At 45.7% G+C, this 22,093-nt stretch overlaps 1 protein-coding gene and 1 long non-coding RNA gene across 2 annotated transcripts in view; one reads left to right on the top strand and one right to left on the bottom strand.

The window, feature by feature from the left end:
- Positions 1–22,093, top strand: part of LOC147706529 (uncharacterized) — a 137,676-nt gene that overhangs the window by 2,521 nt on the left and 113,062 nt on the right. The window lies entirely within an intron of this gene.
- The window catches only part of LOC147706528 (alpha-2-macroglobulin-like protein 1), a 268,374-nt gene continuing 268,004 nt past the window's right edge, over positions 21,724–22,093 (bottom strand). Inside the window, exon 36 of the mRNA XM_086932997.1 lies at positions 21,724–21,975. Coding sequence (XP_086789123.1) covers positions 21,947–21,975 — 29 coding nt within the window. The 3' untranslated portion in view covers positions 21,724–21,946. The remainder of the gene's footprint in view (positions 21,976–22,093) is intronic.

Raw genomic sequence — 22,093 nt, 5'->3', positions numbered from 1 at the left:
ATGATAGCAAATTAAAGTGACAATAGTAGTAATAGGAGTGGTAATATTGGTAATCAGGTTCATAGTAATGTTGGTGGAGATAATGTTAGTGGTAATTGTTGGAGGCAATGGTGGTGGTAATGCAAACAATATTGGTAGTACTAATAGTGGTGGTGATGGTCGTGGTGGTGTAACCAATGGTGATAATGGTAATAAAAGTGATAATAGGGTAATAATTGGAGTGGTAATGGTGTGATGGCAATTATGTTATTTGTGGTATTAAGGGTGTGTTGGTATGATGATAACAGAACTAGTGGAAGCTAGCTCATGCTTAATAACCAGGACTGTTGCAGTATACAGGCAGGAGTCCTGTATATTCTGTCTGTTTCCCATAAAGTCACTTACTGTTTACCAACGTCCTGTGTCCCCCTCCACAAGGAATTGTAGATAGCTCACTGTGGCCTTCCATTCCAACTTTGAAGGCAGATTTCAACAAGCTAAGCAGACTTCAAGCTCTTACATATGCCTGCAAGGCCTTCGATTTGCAGTTGGCTAGAAATACTGTTGAATTAAAGTTCTAGTTAAGTACAACCCCCCCCTGCATTTCAATGAATTGATGTCACATTTTTAATGCCTGTGATACAGCGGGTGTAGCCCACTTTTAACTAGTAGGCCTCATGACTTCTTTTCAAACTGTTTTTGAATATTTCCTGCTTTTATACACTCTATTTTTTCGAGCATTTTCAGGTGTTTCCCGTTATTGCTGTGCATTTTCATCCTAGTACTGCTATTCCGCAATGGATGTTCCCTCTGCGCCCCCTCCCCCGGACCTGGCATTGCTCCAGCACAATCGTTCGCAAATGCAGCTCGTGGAATGGTTCTACTGCTGGCATTGAATGTAGATTGGTTCTCAATAGTCCGTTGTGCCTACTTAAACTGTATGCAACCTGTATTTCACTGCATCTGGTGCCCCTTTCAATAGGCACTGGACATATGCCTGGCTGTACAGACTCCCGATGCCCTGTATCTTGAACTGCTGATGAGTTCCTTAGTGGCCCATTATCAGGCCTGTCTTTGGGTTTGTGACCTCGGTCGAATTCGAGTATGGAGCACATGGCCAATGGGAGTTCCTGTGTATCGGCACAGCAATTATTAGAGCAACGTTTTGTTGAAGTCAACACAGGTTACCCGGTAACAGCGCCTGCATGGGTTGGTGGTAAGGATCTTGTCTGCTCTTTGGAGCTTCTGAACTGGGCCGCAGACTTGCCTATCTACACGGAGTCAGACCCCATTATGGGGTCCTTTGTTCTACAATGGCAGATTACATACTGGATTCCTCCAACACGCATTAATTAGATGTTTTCTATTTTCAAATTGCAGTTTGTTAGTTTCCAAAATCGAGTAACTCTTGGTAATTGCTTTGAATTTGTTTATCTTCAGATCTCTTTACATGCTTCCTTTCTGACCAAGGGGAGGTATATGGCCCATCGTAGTTTTCCCTATGTTAGCCTAACTGTGCTCATCACAGGCCGCATTTGCTTCGCACAAGTTACTATATAAACATGTTTGCTTTTGTGCCACGTTGTATTTTCACACAGAACTGGCAATTGTTTTCTCATTCTGTTCTTTCCTGGGATTTAGTCTAAACACTGCAGTTAAGGTCAAACAACAATGTCCCTTGTTATTTCGTTTTCCTCAGGCACAAGCATCTAGACACAACACAAGAATGCAGCTGCTGTTTATGAGCATGAACGCCTTGTCATATAGGTACGCACAGTAATGTATCACACAGAGAGATTCTCTGAGAGATAATTATGGCTTCATCTGTGTTGTAGAACGTCCACCTGTGTACGCTAAAGTAGGGGCCGCTAGAGATCTTTTGTTATATAATCATTTTGCTGCTGTAGAAGGAGAAGGGTTGTTGGGCTAACCTGTCTTATAATTTGACACAGCTTTTCATAATATACATTATTCTGACTATGCTGATGGTATTTTTGCTTGCCAGTTGTTTTCTGATTGTGGCACCTATACTGCATTTTAGAGCACAATAGTTTTAATAAATAATATAAATTTTGTTCATGTCCCTGCTATATCTTATTGTGGAGGAGTACAAGTATGAGAACAAAAGGAGGTGTCCTGTCACCACTAGCCCTGAGAGGGTCTGGAGGTTTGTGTTCAGGGGTGTCCATTCGCTTATCTCTCTGGGTATGAGTAGGAGGGCAAGTGAGATACTATAGCTAGTCGGACTCTGGCAGGTTGGCAGATGTATCAACATAGAGATTTGCGAATCTCCAATAGCGATTTTTTTAGAAATCGCTATTTGAGATTTGCAAACTGGTATGCATGTAGAAAATCGCATTTTTTTTTGCGATTTCTTAAAATTCCTTAATTGCGATTAGCAAAATGCGAATCACAATTAAGGAATCATTTCCCATTAATTTCTATGGGCCAGGAGGCCCATAGGAATGAATGTGAAGTTATTCTCAATTTGCGATTCACAATTTGAGAATCGCAAATTGAGAATAATTTCAAGGGTGTCATGAGGACACCCTGATGCACCCCTGAAATTCACATGTGTGGGCATATGGCGCACATACATGCCCCAAGGGCATCTATGTGCGCCACATGGCACCTTAACAAATGCAAAAAAGTGCTTTTGTGAAAGAAATCGCAAATTACCACCAACTTCAAGTTGGTGGTAATTTGCGATTTCTTAATGAGAAAGCGCACAACTTCGGTGCCTGATACATTGCATTTAAGGAATCGCAACATTTGTGATTCCCTAATTGCAATCGCAAAATAATGAATCACAAACTTGCGATTCCTTATTTTGCCCTCAAATTTGCTACATACATAACATTTAGCAAAAATGAGTTTGCAAACGCCGAAATTCTGCGAATTTTGGCGTTTGTGAACCCATTTGAGCTTCATACATCTGCCCCCTAGTCCCTATCTACTGATGTTCTATGGTCCCAAGCATAGTACACTTCTTCTCTCTGTAGCCATAGCCAACACGTTTTGTCCCATACATTTTTCTTTATTCTGTGTGTACGTAGTGGCAAGTACAGTTGTCTCTATACATCTCCTTATGGAACTGGAGTAAAAATACTTTAATCCTATGTAGGATGTGGCCCTTAAGAGTCCTGTGTGTTGGGTTCCTCTCATGCAGCGTTTTATGCAGCATCTGCAAAATTTTGAAACCTCCACAACACTTTATGGCACTCTACTCAACTCTGACACTGTGATCCATTCTATGCCAATCAACTGTACGCCCTTCCATGCTATCACATTTGACTCCCTCCACGACACTTACGCTTCTCCATGATACTCCACTTCACTCCTCTCCATGCAGCTCCACTGTATGCGCCTCCACGCCACTCCATAACATGCCACTCTACTCCCTTTATAACACTCCACACTACTCTCCTTTACCTTGCTAACTTTTAGCCAGGCTGAACAGCTGCTATTCCAACATTGCTATAACATATTGGTCAATAATTCAATAGCTCTTGCATAAGTGAGACCGATTGGCTTTGCCAATGCTTGTTGGTTTCACAAGTCTTCCAACAGAAAATGTAATTACATGTTTGTGATAACTAACTTCTGCCTTAAATATCACTAATTGTAATTGTACCTTCTGTTTCCCTTATATGTACACTTTCATGGAATATTCTAGGATATCCCAGGTTATTTGGCCTACCTCCAATATGTTAGTGAAATGTTTAAAAAAATATATATTTGTATTGTTTTTCCGCACATCATATGAAACACATTAACAGTGCACACACAGTCAACCCCCAGTTGTCCTTCCAGTCCATGTTTGTCAACTTGTTGTTTCATACCTATTTACTTTCAGATGTTCACTTGCCTTGACTAGTAGGATGCACCCTTGGCTTTTATTGTCATGGCTAGTGTGGGATTTTATTCACAGTTAGAGTGTGCAGGCTTAAGCCAAACTATGCATCTCCTTTTACAAGATTTTAAACTAAAATCAGATCAACAAAGCTGATGAAAGCTGCCAGCTTAGTGAATACATTATTGTATCTCTGACACTTCTTCATCCGTCCACACCGCTATGTGCTGCATTGTTCAATAACTGCAACTGGGTGGTCATTAAAAACAACATGGAAACATTGCCCACATAGGTTCAAAACAAAGACAACACCCTTTTAACAACTCACCCTACAAGGTGTAGCATACTAGCCATGTAGGATATCTGTTTAGTGCCCTGCGCAGGTGTAGTAAGCCCTATATGAATGATAGAGTACATTACTAAATGAGGACTGGTCTAGTAGTGAAGATAGTAGGGCACAGCTCAGGCACTGCTGGAAGGCTCATAGGAGAAGGAGGACAGATGTATACAATATAATTCAGCTTGAAAATTACAGGACTTGAGGACATGTCATTCATGGTGTCTGTGATGATTGAATAGATAAAATGGTTGGTGTGAAAAGCCTTCAATGAAAGATTAATAAAAGGGCTTGTTGATTACAAATGGTTTTGTTTTTCATGTCTATAAATATAATTCTGGTACATTTCTTGGGGCGCCTGACAGCTGCCATTTGATGCCTGGCCATTTCAGGCACTAGACCTCTATAGGACTACATCAAAGGTGTAATACCAGCAATGAACAAGGTATCACGCAGCCTCTGTGTTCGACTCACTCAATGGAGCACCCTGAAGGCGTCTGACCACCCAGTTCTGGCGACAGGGGTAGGTCACAAGACGCGAATTCCAAGGATTGCTGGACGCTAAAGTGTAGTGTCTATGGTCCTGCCGGATACTGATGAGGCATATCCTAAAAAGCATGTAGGTTCCTCAAACTCATAGGTATTGACCTAGGGCCCGATGTAGGTAATACGCATTTTCCGATTTTAAAATACCGAATCGCACCGAATCGGTATTTTGAAATCGGAAAACGAGATGTAGATAAAAAAAAATCGGAAAAATACCTATTCGGTAGGAATCGGTATTGTGATTCGATACGTACCGAATCGGCATTCACCGAATCGGAATTTACCGAATCGGCTACAACCAATTCGGCAAATACCGAATCAGTAATCGCAATACACCCCCATGGCCAAAAGGCCCATAGGAACGCATTGTAAATACCGAATCGGTATTTACCGAATCGGTAAAATCCGATTCGGTAAATACCGAATCGGTGAATGCCGATTCGGCAAGCAAGTCAAACTGAAACCAAAGACAACAGCCAATGAGGTGGAACCACCCTCCCCCACCCTAGCAGGGAGTGGCTACCCAGGCAGGTGCAGCTCATTAAGAACTTTCTGGAGAGGCAGCCTGAGCTGAGCATTCACAGTGAGCAGCAGTGGAAGAAGGATCCAGAGCACTGTGAAACATGGCTAGCAGCACTGAGAGCCAGAAGGCTGGGCACAAGAGGAAACCAAAATTCAGCACCATGGAGCTGCAAGTGTTGGTGGAGGAGGTGGTGAGGGTACACAGGCAGCTGTTTGGGAGGCTGTCCCTCACTGTACCTGAGAGCACGAAGAGGAGTCTGTGGAGCGACATAGGGGAGAAAGTCAACGCTGTCGGTGTCACCCCCAGGAGCCTTGACGACCTCAAGAAGAGGTTCTATGATATCCGCAGCCTCACAAAGCGCAAAATGGCAGAGCTGCAGAGGCAAGCCGGACTTACTGGTGGAGGCAGGAACCCGGCGCCTCCCCTCACTGACCTGGAGGAACTAGTGGCGACTACCATCGAGAGGGAGAGTGTGGTTGGAGTTGGGGACCTGGATAGCTCAGCCAGAGCTACAGCTAAAGGTAAGAAGCATGTGCATCATGACACACCCTACCAGACACCTCCCCTTTAGACCCAATGCACAGCCAAACCCCAGCCCAGTACTGCTTCCAACAGACATGAGAAATGCATCATGGTAAATGTAGTCAGCAGAACTAGGCACAAATGCCAGTGCAGAAGCATAATTAAAAGAACTGTGAAACGGAATCAAAGTATTTGAAATGATATGTGCAATGCTTTAATTGTAGTGACTGTAATACATCAGCACTCAATTCACAAATGCTTCTTTATACCTAGGGGCACCATCAGGCGGAGGAGCAGGAGATAGTCAAGCACCAGCACCAGCACCATCTGCCAGTGCGGTGGCAGGGCCAAGCACCAGTCAAGCAGCACAGGAGGAGGAGGCGGATGAGAACACCAGTGCCCTGGAAAATGAGGAGGACCTAGGACATTCCCTCACATTTCTACACTCCCCCGACTATCCGGCACGCCCCCATTGCAGTTCTCCCCAGATAACTCTCCACCACAGAGCCACCCTGCACCTGCCACATCTCCTGCCACGAGTATTATTGTAGCTCCATTGAACCCCATCGAGGGAGCAGCGGGTCAGGCCCCAGCTAGCAACACAGTTACACCTGTGGCACCCCAGCCCACACAGCAGGGCAGCAGCAATCCCCGGAGGCGAACAACATCCAGCAGTGCTCTTCCAGCACGGGAGGGCAGCGTGTTTCAGGGGCTGGAGGGCAGCATGGTAAAGATCCAGCGCATGCAGGCGAAATCCTTCTTGGCCTGCCAGCGCCAGTTGCGGCTGCATAACCTGCAGATGGGAGAGATGGCGCAGGGGTTTAAGACATTTGTAGACAGCAATAAGGAAATTGCTACAGGTCTTGGCCGGATGACCACTGCCATCACGCAGCTCTGTACCAAACTTGATGACCACGAGCACTCTCGCCGCAGGGATGCACGGATGCATAATAGGTCAATCAACCACCTTGCTGCTGCTACCGCCCAGCTATGCCAACGTGGGGCAAATATGGAGGCCAGCCTGACCCAGAACACGGCTGAGGTCACTAGGGGCATGGCCCGCATTACGACCGCCATGGAGGCACTTATAATTTCAAACACTGTTGGCAATCCAGCCCTGGACCTGGGCGAGGCTGGGGACAGCAGCAGCCGCAGCAGCCGCAGCAGCCCGGCCAGCGCAGTGTCAGAGCCGCGCCGGAGCAGCAGGCGCTCTGCTGAGGCTGCTGGACATGCGGAAGGGGGAGAGGCTCATCCCAGTGGGGCTGCTAAGCGCAGCAAAAAATAAGCTTGCCAGGGCGGGTGAGGCAACCCGAACAATTGACATTTAACAACTTTTTGTTTACATTTTCTTTTGTTGCACATCAGTGCAGTAACGTTGTTGCAACATTATTAAATATTTATTTTCCTAACATCCATTGACCTGTCTGTGCATCTGTACTCACAATAGTTTTCTGTAATCTCCTCATGTCTGTATCTGCCATCACTTGGCGTAGACACCCCAGTAGGTTGTGTTTGTGGCACAGCAACGTCGTCGTCATGGTCCTCGTAGTCTGACAACTCCACCTCAGTGCCCTTCTTCACCGCAAGGTTGTGCAACATTGCACAGACAGCTATGATCTTGCAGCAGGTGATGGAGGTATACTGCCTTGCACCTCCACTCTTGTGCAAGCATCTGAATCTGCTTTTCCAGATGCCAAAGGTCCGTTCAACTACATTCCTTGTGCTTTTGTGGGCCCGGTTATACTTCCTTTGGCTGGGTGTAGAGGGGTTGAGGTAGGGGGTGAGTATGAATGAGCGGAGGGCATATGCACTGTCGCCTAGAAGGAAAAGGGGTAACATTACTCACATGCATACATGTATTTCACTTAGCTACTTTGTGTTATGGGGGTCTGATGATGTGTCTCACCTAGGAGGTATCCTTCACCAAATTCGCCTGCCGTCAGCCGTGCATAGATGCCGCTCTGTTGAAAAATGTAGGAGTCGTGGGTACTCCCTGGGAATTTTGCAACCAGGTCTGTGATGGTGCACTTCGCATTGCAGATCACCTGAACATTGATGGTGTGAGTAGACTTCCTATTGCGGTATATGTATTCTGTGTCAGCAGGGGGGCAAATCGGAATGTGCGTGCCATCTATACAGCCGATGATTTGGGGGAATTGTGCCATCTGGTAAAAGTCAGCTTTTGTTTGTACCAGTTCTGCGTGGGTTGCAGGGAAAGAGATGTATTGGTCCATCCTGTGTATCATGGCGTCAAGGAATTTGTGGAAAAACCTTGACAGGCTGCTCTGGGTCACCCCTCCTACCGCAGCTACTCCACTTTGATAGCTGCCAGACGCAAGCAGGTGTAGGCTGCATAGCACCTGCACGTGCGCTGGGATGGCGTGTGCCCTTGGGGTGGGGTGGTCCAACAGTGGTTTGAGGTCCCTGATGAGCTCCAGAATGGTGTCTGAGTCCAGCCTGTACCTCTGTAGGATCTCTGCCTCTGTGAGCATGAACAGGGTGATCCTCTGTCTGTAGATCTGTTCCTCTCTTTGCCATTCCCTCTCTCCTTCCTGCTGTAGCCGTAGCCGCCTTGCAATGACATAAAAAGCAGCCATCCTGCAAGTTGCAATGCATTTTGGGTCAATTTTTATAGGTTGGAGTTGGTTACCACCTGATTGTAATCCATGGTAAATACCGATTTTGAAATACCGATTTTGAGCCAAAATCGGTATTTCTGTGCTTCCCTACATCTCTCTCTCTGTCCGATTCGGAGATTTACCGATTCGGTTACTCTACCGAATCGGTAGGTTAACCGATTCGGAATTTTTCCGATTCGCTGTCTCTACCGATTCGATACATGGACCGAATCGGTATTTTTTCCGATTCGGTGTCACTACCGATTTGGTACATGTACCGATTCGGTATTTTTATCGAATCGGTATGTTACCGATTCCTTCTGTTACCGATTCGGGGTATTTCCGAATCGGATTATGTCCGATTCGGTAGCCATTCCGAATCGGTATATTTACCGATTTGGATGATTTTCATTGCCCTACATCTCGATGGCTGGATACCGATCGGTAAGGGCCGAAAATCGGTATTTTCGGCCGTTACCGATCGGTAACGGCCTACCTACATCGGGCCCCTAGAGTGTTGCGACGTGGGAGGTACGTTTCACCTCACCAAGGTGTGCTGATATTTTTATTTTCACTCTGGTCCTGAAGAATTGCTGCAGATCCTCCTGACTCCCAAGGCAAGAAACATGTTAACCTATTGAGAGTAGTGGTCTTACATCTAGACACATGGGGCCTCATTTATGAGGCCTTGCTCCAGTTTTGCGCTGCTAATGCGTCACTTTTTGTGACGCATCGGCGGCGTAAAACATGCCTCCTGTTGTGCACTATTTACAAAGTGACGCATCTAAGCAGATGCGTCAATTTGTAAACCCCTGCGCTACATTATACTTGCGTCAAGTATAATGTATGCAGGGGGGGGGGGGTTACACCGCAAAAAGTCTCGTAGAAGTGACGCAATGAAATCTATGAGATTTCACTGCGTCACTTCTAGGACGCTGTTGCACCAAAATCTTGCGCCTGCCTCACAGCAGGCATAAGACTGACGCAGGCCCTTTTACACATTGCTGGAGTTGCGTCACTTTTGTGACACTCCAGCAATGCGGCACTTTTTCGCTTACAGATAAATCAGAAATACTGACGTATCTAACTCCTTGCGACATGATGCGCCATACATTAAATATGAAGCATCAGGTATGTCGCAAGGAGTGCGCACTGAGAAGTGACACATCGCTGCTTTCACGCAGCGATGCGTCATTTCTCATAAATGAGGCCCCAAGTCCCTAGACATCCCCTACTCAACAGTTTTTAATCAGGCAGATTACCTACCAGAATAAAATTACTATAGGATTAACTGACCTGTTTTAATCAATGTTCTCACCCCTGCTCTACATCTACACGAGTTCGGCCCCTCACTCATACAGCTCCGAACGGCAGGAACAAAAGATCTCTGCAAAAGAGCCCCTCATTGGGTGCCCGTCGGGTATTGCAGCGCCGACCCGACGAAGAGCAGGCCCAATGATGAAGCATGACACCTAGCTGGCTGGGTGTTTGAGGGCCCTAGTTCCGAAAGGAGAAATTCCCCTCCCCTTCCCACCTCTGAGGGTTACCCCCACGAGGTAGTTAGACGTATTTCCCCCTCTGTGTCCTACTCCACTTTAGGAACAGCATACCCTTTCTTTCTACATCTAAAGAGAGGCGTCAGCTGATGATGCAGGAGGTATTCTACTGACATGCAAATGTGTCTTTGTGATGCAACTTTGTCTACTAAATTGTTTTCCTAGTGCAACGACAAGGGAGGAAATGCAAATAAACAATCCTAATATGCCATCCTGTCACTTTCATGTGTGCTGCATCATGCAGCACACATGAAAGTGACAAAATTGCATTAAAAAAATATATATTGTTTATGTACAGGAATGGACACCTTCCTGGACATAAACAAGCCATGGCAATTTGCTTTTTCTATGTGTACATCACAAGGCAGCACACATGAAAAAACAAGGAGAAATAACGCATTTCTCCTCGTTTCGCCGACTTAAGACCAGAATTTACCTGCTCTTAATTTTGGCGCTGCCTCCTATGTGCGCCACCCTTGTACATAGGGGGCAGCGTCAAAATGAATGGTTGTTGCAGTGAAACGCCCACCATAATGCCCCTTTCACGCTAACCATAGCGTGAATGGGGCCTTATGTACAAGGCAGCATTAAGCCACGCTAAGTGGCTTAAAGCAGCATTGTACATAAGGCGCAGCCCCTATCGCCACCACAACGTCAGAAGTGACAACATGGTGGCGAAACAGGCTTGTACATATGCCCCACTTTACCTTTGTGAATCGGACCCATGGAGTACAGCAATGAAATGTAATGTTTCCTTTTTTAGGCATGACCCTGATTGATTCTTCTTTTGTTCTATTAATAATAATCAATAAAAAGCAACTTGGGGAAAAAAAGATCCATGGGGTCTATCCCAGGGACACAGATAGCACACCCACCAGGATGGAAAACATGGATAAACTGAAGAGAGAAGGTGGGTGGAATACACTTAAGGTGCAGAACAAAAGAATGGGAGGATTGGGGTGGTTTCCTGTTGATTCTGGCATAGAGAGCATTGTTGTAATCCAGTCTGCTGCAGACGAGCGTTTGAGTGACAGTTTTTATGGATTTGGGTGGGATCCATCTGAACATCTTTTGCAGCATGCAGAGGGTATTGAAGCAGGACGAGGATACAGTGTTGATCTAGCAGTTCATTGTGAGCTATGAGTCTATTACGATACCGAGGTTTCGTGCGTGGTCCCTCCGGGTGGGGGGCCACCAGGAGTCATCCCAATCTGAGGGGGGAGGAGCCAAGGATGAGGACTTCTGTTTTCTTGCAGTTGAGTTTCAGGCAGCTGTTCTTCATCCAAGTGGCGACAGTTTTCATCCCTTCTTGCAAGATGTGTTTGGTGATGTTGGGTTCATGTTAAGGGAGAGAATCAACTAGGTGTCATCGGCGTAGGAGACACTGTTAAGCCTGTGGTTCCTGACAATGGTTGCGAGGAGAGCATGTAGACATTGTGGAGGGTTGGGCTGAGAGAGGAGACCTGGGGCACACCACAGTTGGTCTCGGTCGGTTCCAAGAGGTAACAAGCATTTGCAATGCAATAGGTCTCGCATTAGGAAAGTTTGAGCTATTGGTATTGTAAATGACAATTTTTGTATTTATGTGTTGGTTTTGAAAACAGCGAAATTAATAGCTTTGTCATTTACAATGCCAATAGTTATAACTTTCGCAAATGTGACACCTATAGCATTTGTAATGCAATATGTGTTGTATTTACTTTACTTTGATGTATTGATATTACAAATAACAATGGCTTTTAATTTTTTTAAATAATTAATACTTAAATAAAAGTTATTGTAATTTATAATGGCAATAGCTTAAACTTTTGTAAATAACTTTTGTGAAGATTATGTTCAGTGTATTTTATTGTGACAAAAATCCAAGAACAGAAGTGAAATATTAACATCTTTTTGTGACATTTGTAATAAAGCTTGAAACATTGAGACAACATATTTGAACCAGTTGTTGTTGAATAGTTGCACAGATTGATGATGTGGTGGCGCTGAGTGATGCTGTGGTGGTGCTGAGTGATGCTGTGGTGATGCGATAGATAGAGTGAGTGCGATAGATAGAGTGAGGGCGATAGGTAGATAGAGGGAGGGTGATAGATAGAGGGAGGGCGATAGATAGACATATAGAGTGAGGGTGATAGAGTGAGTGTGATAGATAGATAAATATATAGATAGATGGATGGATGGATGGATGGATAAATAGGTAGATAGTTGTGTGTGTGGTTGTGGTTGTGTGTGGATGTGATTGTGGATGTGATTGTGTTTGTGATTGTGTGTGGTTGTGTGTGGGGGGTTTGTGTGTGTGGTTGTGTTTGTTATGTTTGGGGTTGTGTGTGTGGTTATGTGTGTTGTGTTTGGGGTTGTGTGTGTGGTTGTGGGGCTGTGTGTGTGGTTGTGTGGTTGAGTGTGGTTGTGTGTGCTTGTGGTTGTTTGTGTGTGTGTAGTTGTGTATGTGTGTGGGGGGTTGTGCGTGGGGGTTTGTGCGTGGGGGTTGTGTGTGGGGGGTTGTGTGTGGGGGGGTTGTGTGTGTGGGGCGTTGTGTGTGTGGGGGGTTGTGTGAGTGGGGGGTTGTGTGAGTGTGGGGCTGTGTGTGTGGGGGGTTGTGTGTGGGGGGTTGTGTGTGTGGGGGGTTGTGTGTGTGGGGGGTTGTATGTGTGGGGGGGTTGTGTGTGTGGGGTTGTGTGTGTGGGGTTGTGTGTGTGGGGTTGTGTGTGTTTGGGGTTGTGTGTGTGGGGGTGGGGTGTGTGTGTGTGGGTGGGGGGGTCCAGTGAGTAAGTGATTTGAATCATGATCCCATGCTGAAGGCTCTGTGCAGCAAATGGATGACTGTGCGACATCGGGTCACCTGAATGGTCACCGGCGACGCTAGTATGGTTGTGGCACCAACTAAACTGGTGGGCGAACACAGGCAGTCAAGCGGGCACGGCGGGAAACTAAAGAAACATAACTGCCCACCTCATTCAGATACACTGACTTTCTGCCAACAGGCTGTCAGCAATTGGACACAAGAGTCTTTCATTATTGATGCGCAGTCATGTGATGCCACATGAATGATACTGTGGCCGGCCCGGGAGTCTCTGCAGCAACTGTGTAAATGAGCCCCAGGTCGGCTTGACCCACTCGCCTGGCATATAATTCTGCTATGAACTACTGTCTTCTCAAAGTGTACAGGGCAGCACTGTACACTCGCGAGACAGCCAAAATAAAGCCATTTCAGCTTTAAACCAGTCAAGCCCAAGAGACCCAGTCATGAGAGGGGACATGAAGCAATGGTCACCAAAGATGATCGTTTCAGATGGACTCGAGGATGGTAACCTCCATTTTGACTCTAGGCTTCAGAAGGGGTGACTTCCTATGTCTCATAGTGCCAGACAAATAGATTATTTTTACTAAGAGCTGATGTAACCCAGTAAAACACTGCTGTGCACCAGTAGTGAGCTGTACAGGTTGCGTCAAAGGCATAATTATGTGGACAAGTTAGGGCACTCTATAGGAAGGCCAGAAAAAATAATCGGATCTGAAACCTATTCCTTCTGTCTCAAGCCGTGGAAGTGAGAAAAAATAATCGGGTCTGAAACTTAGTCCTTCGGTCTCAAGCCGTGGAAGTGAGTCTGTCGAGTGCTACCACTGCTAATAAATGTTATTGTAAGCCTAATAGGTAGATCCGGTGCAAATACGCTTAGAAGTAAATTTTCAAAGAAAATAGACTACACAAGAAATAATGCGATGTTAAGCACTGCACAGACGGGAAAAAATGTGGGAAAAATGTGTTATGCACAGATGGGCGGGAAAGTGAAACAAGCATTTGCCCGCGAAATGAAAAGAAAACAAAAAAGCATTAGACATAGCGTAGAACTTAGGGTAGTAAAACTGCCTCACGCGTTATCCACTGGGTGTATTACGTGTTCTGTGACGAGACCTGGGAGGGCGGGGGCTGCCCGCGCATGCGCGGCATTTCTAACTTTCATTCTGAGAGCCCAGGCCCCGGTTAGAAATGCCGCGCATGCGCATGCAGCCCCCGCTCTACCAGGTCCGGCAGCTCCCGTCGTGAAGAACATCGGCGGGCAGCCCCCGCTCTACCAGGTCCGGCAGCTCCCGTCGTGAAGAACATCGGAAAGGGGCGAACATGCCTAAGGGGAGAGGAGCCCGGTAAGTGGGGGTGTACGCGCGTGTGTCTGCGTGTGTCTGTTGAGTGTGTCTGTGCGTGCGTCTGTCTGTGTGCGCGTGTGTCTGTTTAAGGGGGGGTGCATGTGTGTATGCAGTGTGTGTGTGTCTGTGTATGCGTGTGGCTGTGTATGTGCGCATGCGTGAGTGTAGCGCGCGCACCGCGATGCACGTTACAAGCAGCCAAGACGCCAAAGCGCGCCCACGAGGTCAAATCTCCGGCAGGAGAAGCGCACGCCAGTCTGCTGTCCACATTACCCCCAGAGTGATAACATAAGTTGTCGAGCCGTAGACAGCAAAAGCTTCGCTTTTGCTTTCGTCTAGGCTCGACCTAAAAAGGGAGTCTGACCTGCTGAGTTCTGCTGGTGAGGAAGGAGCGTATCCAGATGAGCCTTACTTCGGATGCCGGCATCGTGGAGTCTGGTGTCTAGGGTGCAGTGGGAGATGGTGTCGAACGCAGCAGAGAGGTCCAGGAGGATGAGGGCTGACGTTTTGCTCAGGTCGAGGAGGGAGCGGATGTCATCGGTGGCGGCAAGTAAGGCAGTCTCAGTGCTGTGGTTGCTGCGTAATCCGGATTGGGAGATGTCCTGGATGTTAGCTTCGATGAAGTTAGCTAGCTGGCTGTTGAAGGCCTTTTCGAGGACCTTGGCTGCGAATGGGAGCAGAGGGATGGGCCTGAAGTTCTTAAGGTTAGTCAGGTTCTTCGAGGGTTTCTTCAGGAGGGGGTTGACTTCGGCAGGGGGTGGCACTCCGGAAGGTGGCGGTCTGAAAGGAGTAGTTAATTGTGCATCGTAGTTCGGGTGCAATGACGGAGGTGGCTCTTTGGAACACCTGCGGTCCCCTGCCCACACCACATCTTCCAGAGTGGATGCTTTTCATGGTCTTCAAGGTGTCTTCTGTCGTGATAGGGGATCATTTTACCAGGGTCTGTTGGGTGGCGTCGCATTGAGGGGGGGCTGAAGTGGTGAGGAAGCCTTTGTTTTCAAAGTTGTTGTAGATATTGGAATCTTATAGTGGAAGAGGTTGCTGGGTCTGTTGCAGAGATCTTGGAAGGGTAGGTAGTCGGTTTTGCTGCAGGGTTTGGCGAATTACCTGATGGAGAAGAGTTCTTTGGTGCTGTGAGCATTGGTGAGGATTCTGTCTTGGAGAGATTCCTTCCTTGTTGATATGTTGAGCTGGCGCTGTGCAGTGGTGGCTGCTATGTAGACGGCGGGTGTTTCCGAGGTTTTGTTGTTCCTCCTCGTCTTTGAGCCATCTGCAGGAGTGTCTGGATTCTTGGAGTGCAGGGGTGAATGAGCTTGCTTTCTTGAAATGTCAGTGGATAACTTGAGGGAGGAGAGTCTGTCTCTGGAGTGGGAATAGTAATTTTTATCCCTACGCTATCCAACACGTTCCCTACTGTTGCACTCTCTGGAGTTCGAATAGTAATTTTTACCCCTATGCTATCCAACAATTTACCTACTGTTTTTTTTGGGATTTGAATATTAGTTTTATTCCCTCTGATATTTAATATTTGTTGTATTATTTTAGCTAATGTAGTATATAATTAATTGTAAAAATATTACAAGTTTTTTTTATTTGTTAAACATAAATATTTAATTTTTATTTATGTTATTGTTTTATGTGTATAGATGTATTAGTAATTTATAATATTTTGTAATACTTGATAATGTATTAAAATAATTATTAAAACGGATTATATGCATATGTTTAATACATGTTTTATTAAATTATATATATTACTTATTAATTTTAATCATAAAATATTTTAACTGTCTTTTATGTATAAGTATTATTTAGTTTATTTTACATATTTTTTTTAACTTAAAAAAATGTTTTAAAAACTATATTTTTGACATTGATATTTTCCCCCCGATATTTTTGTACATATCATGTTGTAGATAGGATGTCTATATTCTTGACATCGATATTCTTGCTCCCATATTTTTGTAGGTCGATTTTTTGACCTTCGACATTTTGTCAGTGATCCATTCCAGGTATCTGTGAGGAAGGCAACGTCGGGCGAGTAGGTGTTAAGAAGTCCAAGATTTCTACGGCATGCTTGTGTAGGGAGCATATGTTGAGGCGGTTGCAGTTGAGTGGTTTGTGAGCGTTGAAGACCGGTAGGCTGGGAGATGTTGCTGGGATACAGAGGTGGGTCATGTTGCGGCAGCAATGAAGACAGGAGAGATGGCCTAGGGTGTTTTTCGGCATCAAGAGCAGGCAGTTGTTGCGCCCGGGGTTGAGATCATGGAGAATGCTGGAGTTGTAGCCGAGGCGGGTCAGAGGACCAGGGTCCCTGGCACTGGTTTTGGTCAGGTTGCAGACGGGCTTGCCTTTGGGGTGCCTGCAGCGCATCACCTGCACGCATCCACTGCGCAGCTGCACAGCAGCCACAATTAAGTAGGGATCGGGGGAGGGGGGAGTTAGCTGGGAGGCGGAAAGGACACACTGGAGGAGGGAAGGGCTGGAGCGACAGGGAGAATACACTGGATAAAAGGAAAGAGAGAGAAAGAGGGTACAGAGAAAGAAGGCAAGCGAGGCAGAACAGCAGAAGAAGCAGCAGAGAAAAAAGGAAAGAGAAGGAAAAAGAGAGAAAAGGAGGGCACAGAGAAAATTTACAATAGAGGCAGAACAGCTGAAGAGCAGAGTCCTCTCCCACTGGATAACCAGGGATGAGGTGCAGGCATGAGCCTGCAGGTTGAGGCGGGCCTTGAACACCCAGCAGTAGTGCGCTCAGGGCTCAGCACTCAGTGGTGAAGCTGCGGGGGGAGTGCGGTCAAACTGAGTAGGTCAGTGGTCTTGCCCAAACAATGAAGACACCACAAGAAGGCACCATGGAATGGTACGAGAATATTGAGGCCTAAATATGATCTGATGAAAAAAATGTGCCCTAAATATGTTTTTCATTAATTTCAACAACTTTATTACTATCACACAGATCCTAAAAAGTATACAGCACAATTTCCTAAAAAACATACACTGAAATGTAGATAGAATAGTGAATAAAAATGCTTAAACACATTAGTACAAATTCAAATTTACAGGCCCCCTGGACAATTATAAAATGCATATGTGCAAAGCTGCAAATTTTATGGCACAAATTGAAGTGCTTAGAATTCCTACAAATACATGCTAAATTTTTTTTAAAAAAAGTTAGATAACAATCTGGTCTAACAAGGCTTTCCAAAACGCAGTGTCTCCGCTAGATAATTTTCTACGCCTAATCCAAAGGGCATGCCAGAATCTAGCAAGACCAAATACAGTAGGTTGTCTAGTATCAGTACACAAAAGTCTTAAGACCACTAGTGATGCCCCCGGCCCACTAAGGAGCATAACGGAAAAATCAATTTTTTACTGAGCGACTGATGGGTCGGGCAAAAGAACAGTAAATGGACTATGGATTCAGAACTAACTTGGCAAGTAGGACACAATTCAACCAAATCGTTATTGCTGGACCATTTTGAACAAAAAAAATTGGTAGGAAGTGTTTTTCAAAAATATCACCATACTGGAGTTAATAGAAAATCTCCATCCAATGGAGCAATACTTTAGGTTTAGCCTTTGAGACCAAAAAGTTTTCCAAAAACTTCACACATAATATACATACCGTTAGCTGGTTTTGGTCCAGCAGGTTTCATCTATTGGTCTGCTGAATTGTCATTTACATGTTGCTTCCACCAATCACAGCATAAAGCACAGTAGATCGGCCCACTTTGACTGCACAAAGCTTATGCACATTGTTCACCTCCGCTTAAAAACAGTTTGTTTCTCTTCAGTGAAAAAGCTCTTTCAAAGTGTTGTATATTATTATCGTAAAAAAAATCATTCTTTTTCTAGCACTTCATGTGCACAGCTAAATGGCAATTTGCTGAGTGATTCTTTCTTATTGTCACCTTCAAAACGAAACTGTGAAATGCATGGCAACACAAAGCATTTTTTTAAAAAAAAGATAATTCATAAAACAGTCACATCAGTAATGTTTTTGTAAAATTATATTGCAAGCATGTGGTGCCACATTTAGGTGACTGTCAGTTTTCTTTTCTTTTAGGACATACGCCTGAAATAAAAAATGTAAACAAAATTACCACTGCTCCAGGATGTCAGGGGGCCAGACCTATTGGCTTTGCCAATGCTTTTTGTAATTGATATTTTGGCCAAAATATTTATGCCATAAAGTACTTTTGTTATCAATATATTCTTGCTTTAATACTGATGTTATTAACCACTCCACAAGTCAAATTACATCTGGATGGATGCGCTCAGAGCAACGAAAACAACCATTCCAATATGACTGCCACACCTTTGTGAGCATGCGCAGCTGCCATCTCCAAAAAAAACACAAGCACTGGTAAATTCTGCAAGTCTGCACAGCTATGTTATGGGCTAACTCTGTGTGCTTTGACAATGCTACGGGTTAGAACTATTGCCTTGGACGATGCTTCTTTATAATTGTTCTCTTTCCTCCACTAGTGTGTGGATCTGCCCCCTTCGAACCCCTGCGCCCTGGCTGAACCTTCAACGGACCCCAGAATGTAGTTCGTTTTATAGACAATCTGTAAAGTGTCAAAGTAAAGTGCCAGAAAATGTGATGCCGGGAGCCTCACTTCTAGGTGTGATGTAAATATACACTGACAGGGGACAGGCCAGGGTGTACATTTACAGAAATAATTATGTTTCTGTAACACCTGCGATGGTGCTTGGAGAGTCACGCGGTGTTTTCATTATAGGCATTATGCCTATAATGATATTGTAGCACTAAAGCCCACCTTTCTACCCTGCCATTATAGTTTTACCCCAGAGGCTTTTCTTTGCTCGCCTTTATGCTACTGTTACACTGTTCATATAGAGCCCTCTCTTCCTGATCCCCCTAAAAGGCAGACCTCGGCTAAAACATCTACTACGCCTACCGCTTATACGGAAGGGGGCTCTCTCATCAACGCCAGATCATTGATTAAAAACAATATCGCATTTCAAGATTTCGTTACAGCCAGGAACCCTTCGTAGGTTTTTGTTACTGAAACCTGGGCTTCTGAAGCCTCTGGCCCTCACCTTCTGAATGCTATCCCCGAGGGCTATGCGTTAGCCAGACTGGATTCCTCACCGCCCCTCGGCCTCACTAACAAAGAACTTAGGCGGAGTTATAGGGATATCACGAATGCCTCTCTTGTCCCCCTTACGACACGTCACTATCTCTTCTGTGAAGGAAGCCAGTGATGCTGCACTGGAACTCTCCAACTCTATCTCCAGAGCAGTAGATCTTTTAGCCCCTGCCTCTTATCGCTATTCAGCGAGGCGGAAACCTTGAGCCCCCTGGTTTATAGAGCCTCTTAGGCTCTAAAGGCAGAGTTGCAGGAAACAGGAGAGACTATGGCGAAAAACTTGGGATCCCACAGATGAGAGAAAAATATAAGTCTTTGCTTGGAGACTATAAGACTAGGGTCATTAAAGAAAAGCAGGCCTATTTCTCTAAGCTAACTATGTCCCTTACCTCTTCTAGGGAACTATTTAAGATCGTCGATTCTCTGTGCTCTCTACAAATTCCTGATCCCATCATAGGTTCTCAAGAGCTGTGTGACAAGATTTCGCAGTTTTTCCTCACTAAAATCGCTAATATCTACTCTACTCTTGAAGTTCAGAGAGATCTAATGAGTTCTCATCCTGTCCCTGCTCAGCCGGCTTTAGAGTGCTGGGCTAAGGATCCCTCCAAGAATCTGACCAACTTCCCTCCCCTTACTCTCGATCAACTTGACTCGCTTTTGAATAGAACTAAATCAGGATCTCCACTGGACCCTTGTCCTTTGAGGGTCCTGAAAGAGTGTAGGGAGACTCTGCTGCCCCCTCTTCTTGAGGTGATGAATCGTGCCATGTCTGAGGGCCTGTTTCCAGCAGTCTGGAAAAAGGCTATAGTCAAGCCTCTACTTAAAAATCCGACTCTGGATCCGGAAACCCTCAAAAATTTTCGACCCATATTTCTGCTGCCTGCCCCAGCAAAAATGCTTGAATCCCATCTTAATCAGCATTTGACTACCTTCCTTGATGCGTCTGGGTTCCTGGATCAATCTCAGCATGGGTTCCGGAAATTTCACAGCACCGAGTCGGCTCTTACGGTAGTGGTAGACAACATCCAATCAAAGGTCGACCGAGGCCAGACTACATTTCTGGTCCTGCTCGATCTGACCGCAGCCTTGATACCCTATCTCCCTCGACTTACAGCTCGTCTGAGGGAGATGGGGGTGGAGGGCCTAGCATTGAGCCTTCTGACCTCCTTCCTTAACCAGAGAGAGCAGAGGGTCAAGCTAGGAGAGTACCTCTCCCCTGCCACACCTGTGCAATGTGGGGTCCCACAGGGGTCGGCCTTGAGTCCGACCCTTTTTAACATCTATGTGGCCCCACTTGCCAAGCTAGTAATATCGCATGGGATGGAGGTGGTGTCATACGCCGATGACACCCAGATCATGGTGTCCCTCTCCCACGCGGTGAGTACCTCTGCGTTCAGCTCCAGGAACTGCATGCAAGCAGTCTCAGATTGGATGATCTTAAACTCACTGAAGCTTAACGGAGAGAAAACCGAGGTCCTGATCTTCGGTAAGGATCAAGACACATGGTCAAGCGACTGGTGGCCCGCTTCTCTTGGAGCCTGTCCTCTGCCTTCAAAATCCGCCCGAAATCTGGGTGTGATTATCGACACCTCGCTTGCCATGACACAGCAGGTCAATAGAACTGTGTCCACCTGCTGGGGAGTTATTAAGATTCTTAGAAAAATCGCAAACAGACTGTGGTTGCTTTAGTTGCATCACGGCTGGATTACTGCAACGCGCTTTATGCAGACATCAATAAAGGCCTTATCCAACGTCTTCAGACCGTCCAGAACGCGGCTGCTAGATTTGTCCTGGATGTCCCTAACATCTCCTCAGCCACTCTTGCCAGGAAGAGTCTGCATTGGCTCCCGATCCAGGCCAGGATTTCTTTTAAAATCTTGTGCCTGGTTTTCAGGGCTCTGTCTGGTGGCTGTGCTGAAGCTATAACTTCCCTTCTGGTTCCTTACACCCCCAGTAGAAACTTACGCTCTGCTAGCAAGAACCTTCTATCCATCCCTCGGACAAACCGAGTCAGATGGGGTGGAGGGGCCTTTTTCTCTGTGGCCCCTAAACTGTGGAATGCCCTCCCCTCCGAGCTAAAAACACAATCTTCTTTAGCACTTTTTAAGAAATCCTTAAAGACGTGGCTCTTCGAGGCCTACCCAAAGACACGCTCTCGGACCTAGGATTATGTTTTTGGTTAGGCGTCTTGACGCCCGATGGGCTAAGTTGCGCTATATAAGTTTATTTTCATTCATTCATTAATTTTCACTAAAGTGCATAGACCACATCCTTGCCCAAAAGTGCAAGAGACCTTACCACAGTCAAGATCCCCTTCCCCCACACATCCCCTTCCGAATAGAATCATGAGGCACCACACACACGCTTTTAGAGCGAAACTGGTTTATTTCTTTTTTGAGTTTAAAATGCTTTATTAAAAGGATAAGAACAATGTAAAACAGAAGTACAAAATAGTAGCAGGCAATAGGAAAAAATAACCTGGAATGTAGAACAAAATGCAAAGAACTACAATATCCTATTAATTAAAAAAAAAACTGTACTTAGTAACAGGAGCATTTTGGAGAAAACTGGTTTATTTCAAAGTGCATGATTTCCGCTCGGATCATCTCCAGTTTCACTGGAGAGGGAGATTGATGTTATCGAGTAGACAAGGGAAAGGGAGGGGACTGTACAGAGAGGGTGAGGGGGTGAGGTGATGCAACAGGAAGGCTGGGGCTTCGGGTGGGGCCAGAGGAGAAGAGGCCCAAGTCCACTATTCGGCGGTTTTGCTCGTGGATTCACCTGTAAGGGAGAGACAAAATACAGATCAGAAACTTAGCTCCCAGACGCTACTAGGCACTGCTGGAGAGGTGATGTAAAGGTTCAGTTACAGGAAACCAAGTATAAGCGTGCATCGTCA

The sequence above is a fragment of the Lissotriton vulgaris genome, chromosome 7, assembly GCF_964263255.1.
Source record: "Lissotriton vulgaris chromosome 7, aLisVul1.2, whole genome shotgun sequence".
Taxonomy (NCBI): domain Eukaryota; kingdom Metazoa; phylum Chordata; class Amphibia; order Caudata; family Salamandridae; genus Lissotriton; species Lissotriton vulgaris.
Note: the sequence above shows the minus strand (reverse complement) of the source record. Positions and strands in the feature narration are given on the sequence as shown.